The 19,706-nt window shown below is 41.4% G+C and overlaps 1 protein-coding gene across 4 annotated transcripts; it reads left to right on the plus strand.

Annotated features, from left to right (window-relative positions):
* Nucleotides 1-169: 169 nt before the first annotated feature.
* Nucleotides 170-19,348, plus strand: DDX25 (DEAD-box helicase 25). Of its 4 annotated transcripts, none has more exons than XM_088139115.1 (12): nucleotides 170-248; nucleotides 3,229-3,289; nucleotides 4,113-4,175; nucleotides 6,853-6,988; nucleotides 9,910-10,002; nucleotides 10,639-10,741; nucleotides 12,061-12,175; nucleotides 13,716-13,893; nucleotides 14,717-14,954; nucleotides 15,586-15,748; nucleotides 15,844-16,032; nucleotides 16,576-19,347. In XM_088139115.1, the coding sequence occupies exons 5-12, from the start codon at nucleotides 9,941-9,943 to the stop codon at nucleotides 16,635-16,637; spliced, it is 1,110 nt and encodes a 369-aa protein (XP_087995241.1). In that variant the 5' UTR covers nucleotides 170-248; nucleotides 3,229-3,289; nucleotides 4,113-4,175; nucleotides 6,853-6,988; nucleotides 9,910-9,940; the 3' UTR covers nucleotides 16,638-19,347. The 4 variants fall into 4 exon arrangements, with proteins under 4 accessions (XP_087995241.1, XP_087995242.1, XP_087995239.1 ...); XM_088139113.1 differs by lacking the exon at nucleotides 170-248 and adding an exon at nucleotides 279-442; XM_088139116.1 differs by lacking the exon at nucleotides 4,113-4,175 and having other exon boundaries at nucleotides 181-248.
* Nucleotides 19,349-19,706: the final 358 nt, after the last annotated feature.

The following is a 19,706-nucleotide window of genomic DNA, read 5'->3' on the forward strand; positions in this document are numbered from 1 at the left end:
AGCAGAGGTTTATGGGAAATGGAGTCTTCCCGGTCAAGAGGCTCACGTCCCCTGCCCTGCCTGCTGGAGAACACCAAGAACTCACGTCACCAGCACTTCCCCCTCCCAGCCCAAAGAGAAACGCGCGCCCCGCCTCAGCCTCCAGGCGGGTGGGCGGAGCCCTCTTGGACCACGTGGGGAGGCGCCCCGCCCCACTCTGCGTTCCCCGTAGCAACAGCGCAGCCGCTCCGCCCCGCCCGGCGGCCGAGGTGATAAATGCCGATCGGTCGCACCCCCCCGTCGCCCCGCCCCTTTCTGTCTGCCGGCTCCCGAACCGTTGTAGGCGGCGGCGGGGCTGCCGGGGCGCCCTCGGGTGGAGGGCGCGATGTGGGCGAAGCAGAAGTGCTTAGCGAGTGAGCGCGGGGGGAGGCCCGAGGGGGACTTCGTGCCCGGGCAGCAGAAAGTAAGAGAGGGGCTCCCCTCGGCCCTCGCCCTCCGCGAGAGCGCTTCCTCTCCGCGCCTGAGCCCTTCGCCTCCGCGCGGGTCTCCCGCCGCCGAGCGCTCCCCCCCCGGTGAAGGCGCCCCAAACCCACGCCTGAGTGACGGGGGGGAAGGAGGGGTGCTGTTTGCACATGCCCAGAGGCTCTTCTGTCGTTCCTGCGTGTGCTTTGAAGGTTATGCTTCCTGCTGGGGTGAAACTGGCTAGTTAAAAACAGCTGGTTGGGTTAGATCTAAGATTCGTTCGTTTTGCTCCCTCAGTTTTCCCTCACGCAAAAGCAGCTTCGGTGCTGCTTACTCCTCAGGCACTGACGGTAGAGTGCTCCCGGCCAAGGGAGTTCAAACTGGCGACTTTTCTTCTGTTGGACACTTTCTTGTTTATTCAAGAAATTTTATTTATTTATTTTATTTGTTTATTTATTCAAAGTAGCCATGTATAGTTCCTCATCAAAGCGTTCCTGGTGAGGATTATTCTTCCACTCTCAATAATGTTTCCAACATTTTGTCACTGCCCCCTCTATTTCATCTATTCTACCTTGCCCTGTGCTATGCAATTATTTTAAAATATAGTATGTATTTTAATTGTGTTCTCCAAATTGATTACAGGTAGTCCTTGTTTAGCCACTGCCTTGTTTAGTAACTGTTTGCAGTCACGACAGTGATGAAAAAGTAACTTTGCAACCAATCCTTGCATTTACAACCTTCACAGGTCTGTAAAGGAAAGGAAAGCTGAAGTCAGATCATAAGCACAGTCACAATTTCACTTAGCGACTGCTTTGCTTAATGACCGAGTTGTTGGTCCCAATTGTGGTTGCTGAACAAGGAATACCTGTAATTTTCCTGTGGCTGATGTCTCTTAGGGCAAATCACTGTTGTGTTGCTCCTCTTCCGAATCTCTCCATATTGGGGCCAATATGTCAACATCCCTGGACTGATCAGGGCTTACCCATAAGGAGTTCTGCACTTCCATAAATTGAATGCAAAGGGAATGTGCTATTCAAGTTTGGGTGCTAGGATAAGAAGAGAGCACCAAAACTGGTGCTCAATAAATGCAGTTTGAATATCAAAGAAGTCATAGAGGTGGTTTGGTCATATAAAAGGGCCGAGGATCAAATTGCAAAACCAATATATGAAGGGAGAATTATAATTTTTATTTAAATTTATTGGCAGACCACCTCAAGTGGACTCAATGAATGGGTCAAGAAAAAGGGGACCCTTCTCTTTTGTAATGCCTGCCCTCTAGAATGGTATTCTCCCAGAGATTTGTATGGCTCCCGCCCCGATATTCCCAAAGTCTTTGAAAATTTGGCTGTTTTCTCAGGCCTTGGGGTAGGGTAGGCATTGAGCCCTTGTGGGATGTTTTATGGCGTGTTACGTATGTGATTCCCCCACTCCCTGGACATACACAATCTCTTTATTCCTGCTTTTTAAAATGGAAGCCAGCTGGAGTTGCTTGAAATTAGGTGGCCTCTGAATTGAAATAAATAAATAAAGATCAAGAAAGTGGTACTTGGATGGAGTTGATGAAATCCTCAACAAGAAAGGGGAGAAGTTTAAAAACAAAAGGCAGTGTGTGGAGCAGGGTTTGTAAGAAGGTATTGAGCACTTTACATCAATAGTCCGGTGTAAACTAGACTTGGTTACATTTCTCTTTTTTTCTTATCTCATGCCTTAATTCCTTGGCTTTGCTATTTTGTCCCTTTGCATAATGTTGCTTCCCCCTGAAGGAAATTGTGTGATGGGTGTGTATTTATGGATTAATGTTTATTTATCTGCTTCTTTTTTGTTATGTTCTCTGTACCTATTCCAAAGCAGGTGTGATCCCACAGAACCTTTTCAGTTGCCGAAGCCTTTGGCCACAAACTCATTAGTTTCCTCCCAGGGCTCTACTTCTCATTGCCTAGTTTCTTGTCCATCAATATCTCGACTCTCCTTTATCTGGTTCTTTCCATGTTTGCTCCTCTTTCACCCATGTGCCATGCTTGTTACTCTCTTCATTGTTGTCATAAGTAGGCATTTTTCTCTTTGCCATCCCTCTATGACACATGGCCTGCTACGTCTCCAATTCCTTCATCTCATTCCTACTTTTCTTGTATTTTACCTTGTTGTTTCCCTACCCTCATTCTCCACTTTTTTCTTGGGCTTGGCTCTTCTGCTTCATCCTTACCTAATCTGACTTGTTTGTAATGCACTTGTATACACATATCACTTTAAGCCATAAAATGCTTTGTGGGGTTTTGGTTAGCATGGGAAGCAAACCCATCTGTTATGGTTTGTAAATCCTGCTTTGTGCTTTAGAGTGTTGTTGGAGACCGGCCAATTGTGGCATCTCCTCTTCCTCCTCCTCCTTAGATTTATATTCTGCCTTTCCTCCAGAAGCTCAAGGTGATACATGTAGCACTTTCTCCTCCATTTTTACCTCACACCCACAGACTTGTAAGGTGGACTAGGCTGGGGTTCATAATCATCTAGTGAGTTTTCATGGAGGAGGATAGACTAAACTGCTTTCCCCAGTATTCGTCCAATGCCTTAAGCACCATACCATACCAATTCTTATAATATCCATCCATCTATCTTATATTTAATGCCCAGAGTCAGGCGGCATACAAGTTTAATAAATTATTATTATGAACTAACCATGGTTAAATTACACTGAGGCACAGTGTGCACATGCAACCACATTAGTGTTAGATTGGCTGTGTAGAACTATTGAGTCTCAGATCGCGTGTTCTCTGTCTTTTGTGCTCATAGCTTTACAGGGCATGCGCCTGTGGAAAACATTTCAGACGTTCTCAGTCCTTCTCAGTGACAGGTAAGAGGTGTGCTTGGGTATTGTTTAAAGACCACAACAGCATTGTTTTCTATGTTTTGTGCCCTAATATATATATTAGAAGTATTTGAATTGCTGAACTATAAGACATAAACTTAGTAATAATGCTCCTTGGAAATATTGGTGTGATGATCTGTGTGATACATATGTATCCTGTCTGTTGATGTCTGGAGCCCATTGCTTGTACTTTATTAACAGAAACTACACTGTAGTTTATTTTATAGTAATATTTGTGTACTGATATGCAATGTCTAGATTAGTGGGTCTCAGCCAGTGGTCTGGAAACTATTGGTGGATCACGAAAGTACTATAGATGGTTTCTACTGCAGGTACCAGAATGTGCATGTGTTTCTGTATTTTCAAATGGCCCCCAAATGGAGTGATTTCATTTTGAACCCACTTGTTCTCATAAAATCATGGAACATAAGAGTTGGAAGGTACCTTGGAGATCATTTGACCCAACCCCTTGCCAAGCGCAACAGGTTTATAAAACATTCTTTACAATTTATTATGAATTTATGCAACTTTATTAATTAAATCTTGATGAAGCAAGTTATGGCTTAGTGTAGTGTGTGCCCTGTCCTCACCCCCCCCCCCAAAATCCATCCTAGAATGAAGTTATGAATGGGTCTGTAAGTTAATTCATGCCATTTTTTTTTATTGCAGAACCAGAAATTTCTAAATTGGACTAGAAATGTTTCTTAGCTGTATGCTTTTTTTTTTTTTATGGGACACCAGTATTAACTGTAAGCTTTAAAAAAATAGTGTAGACAAATCTAAAAATGTTCTGAAAATTCCTTTTAAGGAGACAGCGATGGGAGCAGCTTTATAAGCAAGGAGACATGGAATGAGAAGGATTATGACAGAGGTAGGATTATGGATAATTGCAAGCTGTAGTTAGCCCTACCTATCATTGAAGTTGTATGCCAATGTCTGGGTTGGGTTACTTCAGATTGCAGGCACTTTTCCAGGTAATAAAATATTCCTACATATTCCAAAGTGCCCCCCCAATTAAAATTTACTACATCATTAAAATTTTATTTATTTATTTATATATCAAATTTGTCACCGCCCGTCTCATTAAAAAACGGCTCTGGGTGGTTTACAGAATAGTTTGTCATTTATATTATTTTCCAAAATTACAGATAAAGTTGAATGTAGTCCTGTTTAAATTGTTTATTGGAAAATGATGTACAACAGGATTATCCCTTTTTTTCTCTACTGTTCACATGTTTAGAACCATTAACTTGGGTGATTAGCCACAACAGTGAGATACATGATTTGAAACATCTGGAAAGGAACATAAAGTTCACAGAGGATATGTTGGTACCACTGAGTACTCACTATTAAAATTAATAAATCAGTTTTATGCTATGTACCCTGACTCTGTAACCTAATAAGAAGCCAAAGGAAATGGACAATGCACACTCTTAACAATCACAAAAAGGCTGATGTTACAAAGATGAAAAAAACGCATTCTCCCTCAGTTATACAGCATTAAAAACTTGACCCTTTTTCCATATTTGAAGAAACATTTTATTCTCAGTTGGAATAGAAATTGGGTTCACCTTTACTCTCTATGCAGGTAGTCTTCTATTTGTTGTTTCTTCTTTTAAACTTAGGCAAACTGATTTTAGTATAATGAATTAATTACATAATATGATATGAACATATAAGCAAGACCAATGGTAAGTTAATTATTAATATTCACATAATTTTTTTTTTATTTCCCCCCATTTTTGGGAGGAAATTTCCCCCATTTATTACTTTCGGAAATAAATAAAAACAATTATGTCAGAAACAAGGTGGACTTGAGCCTCTCTTCCTGACATGCTAACTGTCTATATGTAGGGAATTCTCTGTATAAAATAGTACAGGTAGTCCTCAGTTAACAACGGTAATTGGGACTGGAATTTCTGTCACTAAACAATGCAGTTGTAAAGTGTGATGTCATGTGACCGCATTGCTTACCAATGGCAATCCTGGCAGTCCCAGTTGCCGTTGTTAATGAATCCCACCGGTTGTTAGGCGAGGACCCACCCTGATCCAAGCCACCCCTGGCTTGGTCTCTACCAGCCCCTAGCCTCAGTAAGGTAAGGGACTGCCTCGTCTTCAACTCCCTCCACTCGTCTATCTCTAGATGGGGGGATCTCTGCCCTTTTGGCCACCCTGCACAATGGCATTCCTTGGCGGCGCTGGGGCTGAACTAGAGGCCCAGGGCCTTCAGCAGTGTCAGCAGGCTGCCGCCGCCCCCAGGCCTCTACTTCAGCCCCAGCGCCGCCACCACCACCGAGAAATGCCACCTCAAATCCTGCACTGCAGCCAGCCGCCACAGCGCAAAGCCCCAGCTGCCCCTGCTGCCCTGTGCTCCACCAGCCCTGCCACACCCAGTTGACCTTCGCTGTCTTCTTCCTCCTGCTGCTGACCTGGCCTGGCCCTTTGCAATGCAGCTTCTGGCTGCGCCAGGCCTTCTTCCCAAGGCCACATGCAGCCTTCTGCATGTGATTTCAACAAGGGCACACACGACCTTGGGAAGAAGATGAAGGTCAGCTGGGGACAACAGAGCCAGCAGAGGCAGTGGGGTACAGGGTAGCCAAATGGGAGAGATGGGAGATAGGCAGGTGGGGGGAGTTGAAGCACCACTCTGGTCGTAAGTATGGGTGGGCTGCCAAATGAATTTTGATCACGTGACTGCAGGGGTACTGCAACGGCCATAACTTCAGGGACTGGGCATAAGTACCATTTGTTCAGCCCCACTGTAACTTCAAACAGTTGCTGAACAAATGGTCGTTAACTGAAAACTACCTGTATTTGGGTGTATAGCCTTGCCCCACTTATGCAGATTTACGTGTTGGAATCCATATATCAAGGCAGAATAGAACCAAGGGTTATAGATTAACCCTTACTTGCTGACAAGTGATCCATGTTGTCTTAACAGTCTGCCATAAAAACTGCAGGTTTTTTTGGAGAGACATTTGTCTTTTATTGCCAAAGATGAAATTGAAAGGCATAAATGCAGTTCCACTTGAGGCTTAGCTCATTTTTCTGGTGATTGATGGATTCTTACACCCAGAGAAAAGCTGGCCAGAGGATGATCTGGAAGGTCCTTCACTGAGGAGGGCATTCATGTAGTACACTAAGATTTCTAAAGGAAAGATGCAATTTCTGAAGCGTATGAGTTCGAAGAAAAGATTGTGAAGCCGTTATAGTTGAAAGGATTCATTCCTTGACTATAGGAAATAAATTGAAATGGTTTCAATCCATTCCTCTCCAATCAGGCAAGCCCATTTTTATTTATTACGCTGACTTTTCTGCTGTAGCGCTTAAGGCACCTAAGGCTTTGCATCTATGGCTTATAATCCAACTGGTATGATGAAAAAAGAATGGAGATTGGGAGAGGGCAAGAAATATCTGAGCAGTTTTGAAAAGAAAGGTCTTCCCTTGGGAGGGGCTGTATCAGTGCACACTAGCAGGGCCCTCTTGTTTTCCAGTCCATTTCTTCCAAACAAAATGCCTAACTGATTTCTTTTTCTCATCTTACCCAGTGAGTTTGGCAGAAACATCTCTCTTGAATAAGCTGATACGGAAATCTCTAGTGGAGTCAAATCATCAGGTGGAGGTTCTACAGCGAGATCCCAGTTCACCACTGTTTTCTGTAAAAACCTTTGAAGAGCTGCATTTGTGAGTAACAGAAGCCCAAACCCATTCACTTTGACCCATTCGTTACTGTGCTCTTCAGCGAGCTGTTGATCTATTTGTAGTGTGGCAGAGGTAGAAGTTAGCATCGGCTATTGGCCATGGTAGCTATGGGCCTGCCTACATTAGGGCTACAGTTCAGAAGCACCTGCAGATTTATAAGATTGGCTGGTTTAGGGAGCTTACTTAATTTTTTTCTAACTCTTAACCTGAGGATCCCCCCCGCCCCTCCCCCCGCCCCCGTTGCACTGCTGCAGCTCTGCAGAGCTTATGGGTATACTTTTTCAGATTGGTGAGAATTCCCACCTCATCTTGCTTTCTGAAAGCAACCATTCTATTTATCCACCCCTTACACACACACACACATACACACACACAGCACCAGTGCCTGTTTTTAGGCATAGTTTAAAATATATGCCCCCTCTCCTTAACTCCAGCCAGGGCAGCAGCATGAAACCAAGGTTCCAGCTCCAGGGAAAATGGCTGGTTGTAAGAATGTAGACATGCTGCCCTTTCGCCATCAGCTGCAAGGTTTTTAAACTAAGGAGGGTTGTTGTCTTGGTACTTAGCTTCCTTTGATAGCAGTCATGCAGAATTTTTTTTGCAAATGACCGAACAAGTGTACATGTAACCTGAGCTGGATGGAGGTCACTAGTTATTTATTTAACTACCCTTTTGTGAGGTGGAGGTAAGGAAATGTTTAATTGCTCCAGGATCTGCAGTAGTTCAGGGCATTCATTAATTCAGTGATGTTTTTTGCACGTCACTGTGAAGTAAAGGGTGAGCACTGATTGGTTTATGGTGGTTTCTCTGTGTTATCAGCATTCTGAAGTTAGCAGAAATTAAGTTGCTTTTGCATTTGTTGTGCATAAAACTCAGGCACCTGAGTTGGTGTGGAGCTGATAAGAACCTAGTTCTTGAATTTGGAAGAGAAACACCCAGTACCTTTACAAAGTGGCTTTTTCGTGTCCCCACCCCATGAACCACAAGTACTTCAGGCAAAGCGAAAGGCATTTTATTAAGGGGGATGTCAAGTCTTTATATAGGGTACAGAAACAAATGATACATACATTCAATATATGTAATGTGTCAGAAAGCAACAAATCAAACAATAAAAGACATTGATTAGACATGAGAAAAAATAGATACCCTTAAAATATGTTGCATCTCCTCCTTTCCCACCTGGGTTTGTTTCTTTAACACTTGCAACGTTCAAGGACTTCAGAATACAGCCCTATTGTTTGATTGACGCTCCCTGAAAGTTTTGCACATCAAAGGAAATAGCTTTGGCTCAAGGGAAAACCATGGTTTCCTAAACTTCAAAAGGAGGCATGGATACCATGCTAACATGCTAATATCACCTTTATTAAAATGCTAATAATAAAGCCTAAAATTCTATGTAACACATTGAAATGGCTTACTGCCTGGCTAAGAACAGCCTATCTCGATAATGCATGAATCTGTCCAGCTCTTAAAGGGAGCAAGATATAACCTCTTACAGATGCCCTCATTTTCTGATGTCTATTTTGTTAAGTGGAAAAGGGGCTTTTCCTCTTTTCTTCCCAGCTATACAATGCACTTCTTTGGCAGCTGCATTCAGCCCCTCTTTTACACTTTCAGGAAAAGTCAAGACTTCCCTTTTTAGGCAGGTCTTTTTAGTTTGAGTTAGCTGATAGAATATTATCACTTTTAACTGTTTATTGTTAGCTTCCTTGAGTGTCTTCTGGGCAAAAAGATGGCACAGTAATAAGTATGAGGTGGGCTCGCATTGTTGAAATTGGCTGGTGGGGTAATTGATTCTGCCCCCCTGTCATCTTGAATTCTATATAATTTTTTTTAATATACTGTATATATAGTATTTTTTTTTAGCTAATTTAATATAGATATTTATATTCTTACTGTTTTTAATGTTTGATTTTAATTGTGAGCTGCTCTCCTCTGGGGGAGATAGGTGACATATAAATTTAATAAATAAATAAATAAATAATAAGCTTAGTAATAATAATATCAAAAATTAAAGCAACCTTGCAAATGCATCAGGAAATTCTAATTCTTATCCTTGCTGTTTGTCCACTCCTTATTTTATTTTATTTTATTTTATTTTATTTTATTTTATTTTATTTTATTTTATTTTATTTTGTCACTCCTAACTAGAGTTTGGCTTAAGTTCCTTTTTCCCCCTCATGCCTATTCTTCAGTTCTCCAGGTGGTAATAACTTGCAGAAATGTTTTATTCAAGAATTTGTTCTCTTTCAGATGAGGTGTTCTGTGATATATTGTTTATTTACATGCAACCCACATGTGTACACCCTTGTTGAGTACAAGTGGAGGCTCATAGCATTAACTTTTCAGCAGACATCTGCTCTTCCATTCAGTTGCATTTCTCCTCCTCCTCCTCCTCCTCCTCCAGTTAGTGGGTGGGTGGATGAATGTATTCTAGAAAAAGCGCCAGCTGAGCTCTGCATCTCTCCAGGCTGATCTTGGAAGTTTCCGTCCATAAGATTTCTAAGCACTCATCCCACCACGCTCCTGCTATTCCATTCCATTGCAAGCTACAAGAAGAACGGACCATCCAAAGAGATAGCACAGTACATGTATTTCAGAAGTTTCATCCAGCCTGTACAATTATAAACATGGGCAAACAGATGAAATCATCACAGTTTGCTTCAGTATAACTTTTGCGTGAACCAAACTTGTTAATGATGCTCCATTGAAGTTCTGGCTTTCTCTTCTGCAATTTTTGTTCATACTAATAGTAGTGAGGATTATGTTTTGCCACATGATGGAAGGCCTTCATAGCAATCAAAGGTCAGGAAACGTTACCTTCCGGGCAGAGTCATTCCCGTTTCACTCTGAGTCATCTTAATTGTCCACCAGTACATTTCTACCCTTTGTTGTTTTAACAGAAAGACTGAACTGCTGCAAGGTATTTATGGCATGGGTTTTAACAGGCCATCCAAGATACAGGAAACAGCACTGCCACTGATGCTTGCTGACCCGTAAGTTGGTTTAAAACAAACTAGAAGGATATTGCTTATGTTGTAGCCCAGGAAAGACCTGTGTCAATTAGGCAGTGATTTGTATTGGCTGATTTGAAGGCATGGGAATCTCAGTTTATCTGCCTTGAAGGTGAATTATTGCATTTCTTACTTGGGGTTTCAGAGGTGGTCACTGTGGAAACAGGATGCTGAACGGGATAGCACGTAACTGGTCCACAGGACTCTTAACTCTTGTGAGTTAAGATAAAAGCAAAAAGCATTCCCAGAACAATACAAAGACTTAGGATACATTTTAATGCTTGCTCTACCCATCTTTTGCCTGCCGTATTTTAAATATTGTTATCATATGAAAATTCTCCTGCAGAAATCTGATTTTCAGCTTGTTCAATTTTGTCCTTCCTTTGAAATTATCTGCTTTCATTTTTTTCATTGTTTGTATCTTCTCTTAGCCTTTCAGACTTAGTTTAATGAAAGTTGCCTCTCCTTACTTCTCTTTACTTAAATGCCATTCCCACATTACTTTTTGTCTGTTTTATAAAAAAAGAAATCCTTGAATCATTTTATTATCCCACTTTCTCTTGTTAGTCAGTCGCCCTCTATTTGCACAAATGTTAATACAATAATCTTGTATTTCAGACCCCAAAATCTTATAGCACAAAGTCAGTCAGGGACAGGCAAAACAGCTGCATTTGTTCTAGCTATGCTGAGCAGAATAAACCCAGGGGACCAATTTCCACAGGTAAAAGTCACTAATTTGCTCATACCCTGCTGCTTCCTTCAAGGTCAGTTCACCAATGCTGTTTTGTGAGCAAAATCTTTGGTATTAACTTGAGTAAGGCTGTTTCCTTGCCTTTCCATTAAGCGCATGTCACTGTTAACCACAGAGGGTTTCAGTACACTGGTTTCAATTCTGAGTCAGAACAAATGTGGGAGCTGATTGATTAAAGGAAACTGCCATGGAATTGACACACATTCATCTTAAAATGCACCTGGATAAGAGAGTAATGTTTGTATGATCATCAAGTGGCTATTTTCAAATCATGGATGTGGAAGTCAGTCAGCTGTTTGGTGGGATTTTAGCCACTTCATTGCATTTTCCTGTAAGAAAGTTTGACTGGAAAATATGTTAGCAAAAGCACTAGAATCTAATGTTTTACAAAAATATTTTCCACTCAAACTTTGGTGCCCTTGCTTTTTGGCACATACGTTTAATGACCTAATTTGGGGTGCACCCAGACTGGTGCTTTAGTCCTTATTCACTTCTCTATAAGCTACATAGGGTATTACATTCCACTTTGCACACTTAGGATATAGTGTGCTTTGGGAATATATCCTGCTATATTTCATCAATGTTAGTGCATGTAAGTGATATAGCCCTGAGGGTAGTGATGGAACAATTCACCTGACCACACCATTTTATTGAACCAATTCAGTACACATATACACACACACACACTTGATCTCAAGCACTTTCCAAACTTCAGTGCTAAAAAAAAGTGTGTGAGTGAGAAATTAACTCAGGTCATATCTGACATTTATTTTAATTTGCTCTAGAGTTGTTCACACAAACATAATTTAAAAAAGCAGAATTCTTTTACAAGTTCAAATATATATTCAGCCAAAGCGCTGCCGGTCAGAAAAGCAATGGAGGGGGATACAGATGTGTGGTGATAAGACTCATCCAGTATGCTGCTGCATTCATCCCAAACTACCCCTCTTAAAATTCAGAAGAGCTGCACCAAAAATAATCCATGTTTATGATTGTGCTATGGTTCAATTTTCCCCCCTTTTTTTTCAATCAGAACTTTTGAAAGGAACATGAGAACGATGCAGGAAGACAGTGATCTGATAAGATGGAGATACTTTGTAAATCATATTATAGCTACTCCACAGTCAAGGTGTAGTGTAAGAGCACCCCAGGAAGTTGGAATCAATGAATGTGAAAACAGTCGATGCTAACGGCATAGTACTGTGTCTTGCTGAAGACTAAATTTAAAATGTGGCTCCAAGTTATGTAGATAAGTCATCTCATTACATTTCTTTTGTCTTGTGTTGAAGTGCCTCTGCCTCTCTCCCACCTTTGAACTGGCTGTTCAAACTGGACACGTTGTGGAGAAAATGGGAAAATTCTGTGTCAACATAAGGGTTACTTATGCTATTCGAGGCAACAGAAGTAAGGATTACTTACATATATGCTAGATATTTATCCTGCCTTTCCTCCATGATCTTCTCAAAGTACATGTTACGCTGCCTCCTCTAGTTTTTGCCCCTAATCAATATATACTTCCTCTATACTTCTTTCCCTCTGGACCATTCACACACACACACACACACACAGGCAGCCTTTGAAGGAAAAACACCTTCTTTTCTGTTTGCTGGCAGCCGCGGAGCTTCCAAATCACGCATCTCCTCCGTTCTCCTCCCCCACCTGTTTCAAGGTTGCAGCTTTATTGGCAACTCTGCCACGCTGATGCTGGGGAGAAGGCTCAGACAGGAGGGGAAGAAGGCAGCACAGGGGCCTGCAATTTTTGTAAGCAGCCTGCTCTTTTACAGTAGGTTGGACTGAAAGGGAGTAATTGGCCCAGTCACCCAGTGAACTTTCTTGACTGAAGATGGACTTGATCCTGGGACCTCCAGTAAAAGTCCATCATCCTGGCTGTCAGGATCTCTCTCTGCAGTGCATTTGCATTCTCTGCTTGTTGTGCTAACTAACAGTTAGTTTTCTGTGCTTATTTTATAAAACACAGTGATGTTGATCTCCCCCAATGCACACTCATGACCACATGTCCACATCATATAGGGGATTCGTCCACAGTTTTTAAGCTTTGTAGCAATCTTTTCAATAGCTAAGCACAATATTACCATTCCATTTTTAATTCTCCTTCTTGAGGAGTTATATGATTTTTGCATCAGACTTGGAAATTATTTGAGATGCTCATGATAATTTAATTTAATTTAATTTAATAAATAGTGGATAAATATAGAAAATAACTACTTTTTCTCACAACCAAAAATATTAGGAAATACTTTCTTCTATATTAGGTTGCAATATTTAGTTATTTGTACCCCACCATGGCCTTTCGTAATGTTGTCTTAACCGTAATTTGAAGATGTCAGAATGCGCTTCCTATAGATGCATATATATTGAGAAGTTGCTTACTGGATAGTGTGAGTGCTGTGGTGCAAACTCACTCTTTGTGTACTTGTTTTTATGGGGCCCAGAGTAGGCAACATAGTGCCCTTCATATATTCAATACAGTATTACAAATCCAATCAGACTCAGCCAGCAAACCAGTTGTGGTTTATTAGGTGCAGATAGCTGCCCAAAATATCTGGATGGCACCATGATACCTACCTTTTTGAAAAAGAAGACACAAAACACAGCATGGCTCCATTTCTTTTTTGGTGTTCAAGAAGATTAATAGTATTTATTCTTATATTTGTTATAATAAACATTCTAGGATCTTCCCGTTTTGCCTTCATAGCAATCCTATAAGGTGCCCAACATCCTCACTGATTTCTTCCTTAGGAATGAAATTGACTTGATTCAAGGTTCTAATTATCCGACCTATTCAGTTTCATATTTTCCTCACTTTGGACAGGACCAAAGAAAAACAACTTCACAAAGATAGTACTACATAGTCCTCAGTTTTTTTCAGTGCAGAAAATAATGCTCTTTACAACATAAGGAAAAATAAATATGTTTTTCTTAGTTCCAAGGGGGACTGTAATAGAAGAACAAATAGTAATTGGAACACCAGGGACCCTGCTAGATTGGTGTTTTAAGCTACATTTTCTTGATGTGAAGAAGATCAAAGTGTTTGTGCTGGATGAAGCAGATGTCATGATTGATAAACAGAATTTCCTGGACCAGAGTGTCCGTATCCAGAGGTAAAACATGCTTTTCTTCTTTTTGTACTTCATATTTAACTTTTCCCAAGTTGCCTCACTGCTACTCATTATCCAAAAGACAATTATAAAAATACAGTTCATATCAATAAAAATTCCTCTTTTATGGATTTATATTATTGAGAAAGTCATTAAGATTCTTATCCTCTGCCAGGGCAAAAGCAGATCCCAAGTTCAACAAATGCTGCTTCATGTGGCATGGAAGAAAAGCATGGATGTGTGTTGGTGCTTCTGCTTACAAGCTTAACAAAGGTCTCACCCAAGTCACTGGTCACTTCAATTACATGATGCCCCTCCTAAAATTCCTACAACAGATTTCTTTCTTCTCCCCACACAGTCTTCCTGCCTTAGGTCTGAGAGCTTTCTAGGTTCTTGTCTCTTCCACTCCTATGGAGCCATCAGACCGTTGCTCTGTCTATCCCAGGACTGTAAAACTTAGGGACCTCCAGATGTTAGTGAGTTCTGGTTACCATCAAGTGAACCAACATGGCCCACAGTGATGGATCATGGATGCTGCAGTCCAAATATAACTTTGCTCATCTTTGATCTAACTGAATGCAGCCTATACTGGCCTGTATTGATGGGCAATTTTCTGTAGATGGAGACATTGAGGATCAAATCTGGAAACCTTATGCATGTAAAACCACTGAGCTGCAGCCTCCTTGAAACAAGTTCCTTCATGTTGCCATTCATGTTGGAATGTTGACAAAAGGAGCCATGAAGATCAGTTCACTTGGGCATTTAATGTTGACTTCTCTAAGCCCTATCTGTTGGAACTAGTCTTTTTTTTAAAAACTTTCCATAGAACTTTATCACCAGATTGCCAGATGCTTCTCTTCTCAGCAACCTTTGAAGATCCTGTGCTACAGTTTGCACAACGCATCGTCCCTGAGCCCAACATAATTAAGCTCCGTCGAGAGGAGCTGACCCTCAGCAATATCAGGCAGTACTATTTTGAGTGTGAGAATAAGGAAGACAAATTCAGAGCCCTGTGCAACATCTATGGCAGCATCACCATTGGCCAGGCAATCATTTTCTGCCAGGTAAGGTGCTCTGATGTCAGCCATTCAAGGTAAACCAGACTAGGAAACCAAAGTCATGCAAGCCAATATTATTATTTTTTACTTTTATTTATAGTACAGAATCTTGCAAGTCTGAATGTGCTTCCCCCCTCCCTCCCTTTATCTTAGAACTAGGGAAGGTCTTGTCTGAGACATTTATGCATGTTACAGTTCTGCTTTGGACTCAAGTTTCTTTTACCTGACCATTGTCTTGGTAGCAGCTCTTTCTCCTGTCCCTCAAGGTCATTTCTTCTGCCTATGACATCTGGCCAGCGTTTGGCTGGATTTAGGTATCTTCCTGCAAATGTCTCACCACTAAATCTGGAGCATATTCATGTGCTACCAATCACCCAAAGAGGGAATAGCAATTTAAGTTGCTTTATATTGATGCAGAAATGCCATCATTGTTAACAGTTGCCCCTAGAAACGTAAGAAGAATGAATGGTGAAACACTGTAATAGGTTGTTTTGTGGGTTCCTTCTTGTTTTGTAACCCATTCATATCAGGTGGATTATAAATTAATACATTATAGGACCCCAAAAACACAGCCAGGGTGCTATCCATTTCAGTGCTTCACTTTGTATGTCTCTTATTTCTCATATGCTTTTGACAGACTCGCCGCAATGCTAAATGGCTGTACTTTGCCCTAGCAAATGATGGGCACCAAGTGTCCCTGCTGAGTGGGGAACTGACAGTTGAACAGAGGGCAGAGCTAATCCAGCAGTTCCGCGACGGGAAATACAAAGTTCTCATCACAACCAACGTCTGCGCTAGAGGTACAGTTCAAATGGCTGAAGCTACCCCTGGCTTTTGCTGTTTTTATCCAGGCAAGTCAGCTGTAAATATCCTCCTTGTTTATATTTCTCCATAGGCATTGACGTGAAGCAGGTCACAGTCGTGGTCAACTTTACCTTACCTACAAAAATGACACGGGAACCTGACTTTGAGACCTACCTGCACCGCATTGGTCGAGCGGGACGGTTTGGAAAGAAGGGCCTGGCATTCAATATGGTGGAAAGGCATAATTTACCCCTCATGTTTGCGATCCAGGACCACTTCAGTGAGTGTGATATTTTCCCTGGACCAGTAAACAACAAGTGTGGGTAATCCAATATTTAAACTTTAGTCAGAAATACATTCATTAGCTTTTAGTTTGCACCAGAGCTGTAAAGTAGAAAACTGTAAGGCTGCAGTGCTTGGAAGATAAAAAGCACAAGGAGACTGAAGCACCTCCGCTTAATTTAACAATAATTCTTGTATCGTTCACTTTAAAACAGGTGGGCATTTTTCTGAGCAGGTGGACACTCTTCCAAACACATCATGGTCTGCAGCCATGCACCATCTTAATTTCTTAGAACACCTACAGAGTTCGTGCTGGGAATAAAGATTACATTGGTGGCAAGTGTTTTTGTTTTGTGGCTTTTTGCAGTTTTTTTTAACCAAAAGAGTATAAAAATAGAACTAGGAGCTTGGCAGGCAGCAAGCGGGGTTGTATAGGAGGTGCTGTGTCGTAAACTTTAGAAGATCTGCCTACTGCAGTCCAGTGGCTTAGGAATCCCTGCCTTTCCAAAAAGTCAGCTATAAAGTTATTTCCTCTTTTCAGAGATCCTCATCAAGCGCCTTGATCCAGAGGATATGGAAGCGCTAGAAAAAATAGAAGACTGAATTCTTCCAGTTCTATCAAGACATCTTTCCCAATCATATTTTGTTTTGTCAAATTAAAAAAAAAAATCTTTACGTTCCCTTTTTTTTTTTTGCTTCCGTAAACTGTTATGGTAGTGCATAGAATTGTTTATATGATTAACACAAATAGCCCTGAGCTTTCTAAACCATCTCAAAATCCCTTCTCATCTACACAGATATCCTGTACTATTTTTACGCTCCTCTGAGTATGACTGCAGTAATTTGGGGCCTTTTTTTTTTTTTTGTCTGGGAAAAATGGAGGAACTTAGTGATTCAAACTGTAAAGCTGTTTTTACTTAAATGCCTTAGCACCACATGTCAATTGTTTCCATCATACAGTTTAAGAGTACTCCACAATCAGTTGCACCAAGATCATGGGAATCCTCAGATCCAACTACATATGATATTGGACTTTGAGAGTGCCAGCATTCTATGCTAAATCTGTATCATTTGAACTAAAGTTTAGGTTAATAAAGTGACTTAGAACAGAACACAAGATTTCTCCTGGCAATTAATTTATGTGCCTCTAGGTGGCAGTAGCTGCTTGTACTGAAAGCTGAGTTACAAGCAAGTTTGATTTAAGGAGATATATATGTGTATTAAAAAAAAAGAAAATCCCCTCTCACCCCTATAGGTGGTCTGTGTCTTCCTCAATCTTGGGTCCTCTACCAGAGGCCTGGGAGTTTGAGGGTTCTGTGCAGTATCTTAACTGTTCCTAGCACTGCACTCTTCTGGACAGAGATCTCTGATGTTGTTCCTGGGATCTGTTAGAGCCATTCCCATCTCCCAGCTTAGGAGTCACAGCCCTGAGTGCTTCTACCACCATGGGGACCACTTTGGCCTTTACTTTCCACATCCCCTCTAGTTCCTCCTTCAGGCCCTGATACTTCTCCAGCTTCTCATGCTCCTTCCTGATGTTGCTGTCACTTAACACTGCTATATCTATCATCACTGCTGTATTCCAGTCCTTGTCTACTGATTGGCCAGTACCTGCTTGTCTGTTTGGATCTGGAAGTCCCACAGGATCTTAGTTCTGTTATTCTCCATGACCTGTGGAATCTCCCATCTGAACTTGGGAGGGTCTAGCCCATACATTGTGCAGACGTTCCTGTACACAATGCTGGCTCCTTGGTTGTGCTGTTCAGTGTATGCTGCTCCTGCCTGCATCTTACACCCTGCTGCTATGAGTTGGACTGTCTCAGGCCGCTCTGCACAGTCTGCCCCTTGGGTCCTGTCTAGTGTGGTAGATCCCTGCTTCTATGGATCTGGTGCTTAGTGCCTGTTCTTATGCTGCTATGACCAGTGCCTCAGTGCTGTCTTTTAGTCCAGCCCTTTCCAGCCACTGGTAGGATTTCCCATGTCAGCCACCTCAGCTCGCTCTCCATGGTACATCCCGTGCAGGGTCTTGTCTAGCCATGGCACTTCCTCTTCTTGAACTTTTCCCATGTCTGCTGCTGCCTGAGGCCTTCTCTCAGCAGCTCATCTTTGGGTGCCATCTTAGTGATGTACTCCTGGATGTTCTGGGTTTCATCCAGGACAGTGGCTTTGACACTCATTGGACCCCACCTGCTCTCTTTGCGGCTGATTACAGTCTCTGGGTGTTGGACTTGAGGTGGAAACCTCTGTACATCATGAGGAGCTTCCAGGTCTATATATATATATATATACCCCCCCCCCCCCGTGTTTACCCCCAGGGCTTTTAAATTGATGGCTTGAATGTTCCATTACTTGATTTGATCAGCCCATCTAAATGACTCTTCTACTCAGTCTTAGCTTTTCAGGAGATTTTCCTGTATGTTGCCAAGTGTTATGAATTTCAAGCCAACACTGCTGGGCAGGATCGGTTAACTTTTGTTGTTGTTAAGAGTCAGTAATGTTTTTTTAATTGGCTTCTGTGCAGATCTGTAACATGCCTAGATTTGCTTGTCAACTCCATCGAAGTAGATGATTGTTATTGAAATTTGTTACTGTATCAGAAAGAAATTTCTGTTGACCGGAGTCACTTGAAGTTTTTTGCTATTATCTGCTGCAAAGGTAAATACCTTTTCTGGTTGGTAGTTTGACTTGGTTTTCTAGTCCTTCGTAAGGCTACAGCCTTCAGGAAGTTTACAAAATCCCATGAAACTTGAATTCATGTCCATCTTAATGAGAATTAGGGATGTAATTACAGAACTGGAAGGGTTATTGATTTTTAATTAGCAGTGTAGCTATAGTGTTACTGGCAGATACTGGCAGGCCAATTCCATGCTGTGAAAATATTCTCAGATTACAAATACAGCAAGCAGAAAACAATCTTGGCCAAGAATTATTCTTGGCCATGTAAGATTCTAGAAGGAACATATATACATATTCTCACCTTTACCTTCCCATTGCTTAGTTAAGTACAGCATTTAGAGCTAACTGAACTAACAATCAGAGCGTGCCTTGCTTGCCCCTTCCTTCCCTCTAATCTGAGGGAGTTCTGTGCCTGGAGTATTTGGACATTTTTCTGTCACTGATATTTTTATCCAGCAAGTGAAATATATTAAAATGTTAAATTTTAAAATTTTAATTAATTTTTAAAATGTAGTAAGAAGTTCAGCAACTTAATGCTTGAAGTGTATGATTGTTTTCTCCTTGGCCCACTAAAATGGGTTCAGGGAGATACAGTCCTACCTTGTTTTTCAACTCAGTTTGATATGTTACAAGCTTCTGTATTTAGCCAAAATAATCTGCAATAAAAAGAGAAGCAGGAATGATCACCGAGGCTCCTGTAGCTCCTCTGCCAATTTTTTTGTACAATTCTATAATTTATTACTTCTACTTTCTTGCTGAAATGCTTCTATTGGATACAACTGTTGACCGTCTTGCTGGATTTCCCAGACCAGTCTCCTTCTCCCCATCAGCCTTTGCTCACTTTTCTCTTCCATGTGAAAGCAGCAGCAAAAATAACAGGCAAAGGCTCCACTCAGCATGGAGAGATTTATCTCAATTTTTCCAGCCAGGGTGAAATGGATCATAGTTTTCCTCATCTCCCATGAATGTGTTCTAACTTATTTCCATAGCATTCCA

The sequence above is a fragment of the Python bivittatus genome, unplaced genomic scaffold (assembly GCF_059951505.1).
Source record: "Python bivittatus isolate LINGU-HERP-01145 unplaced genomic scaffold, Pbiv_v1 ctg000320_np1212, whole genome shotgun sequence".
NCBI classification, from domain to species: domain Eukaryota; kingdom Metazoa; phylum Chordata; class Lepidosauria; order Squamata; family Pythonidae; genus Python; species Python bivittatus.

Bases quoted from the DNA above. Each gene is read 5' to 3' on its own strand.
- DDX25 (XM_088139113.1), top strand. From the start codon at position 365: ATGTGGGCGAAGCAGAAGTGCTTAGCGAGTGAGCGCGGGGGGAGGCCC. The intron at 12,176-13,715 runs GTAAGGATTACT...TGTTTTTCTTAG, and splicing joins TGCTATTCGAGGCAACAGAA to TTCCAAGGGGGACTGTAATA. The intron at 15,749-15,843 runs GTACAGTTCAAA...ATTTCTCCATAG, and splicing joins AACCAACGTCTGCGCTAGAG to GCATTGACGTGAAGCAGGTC.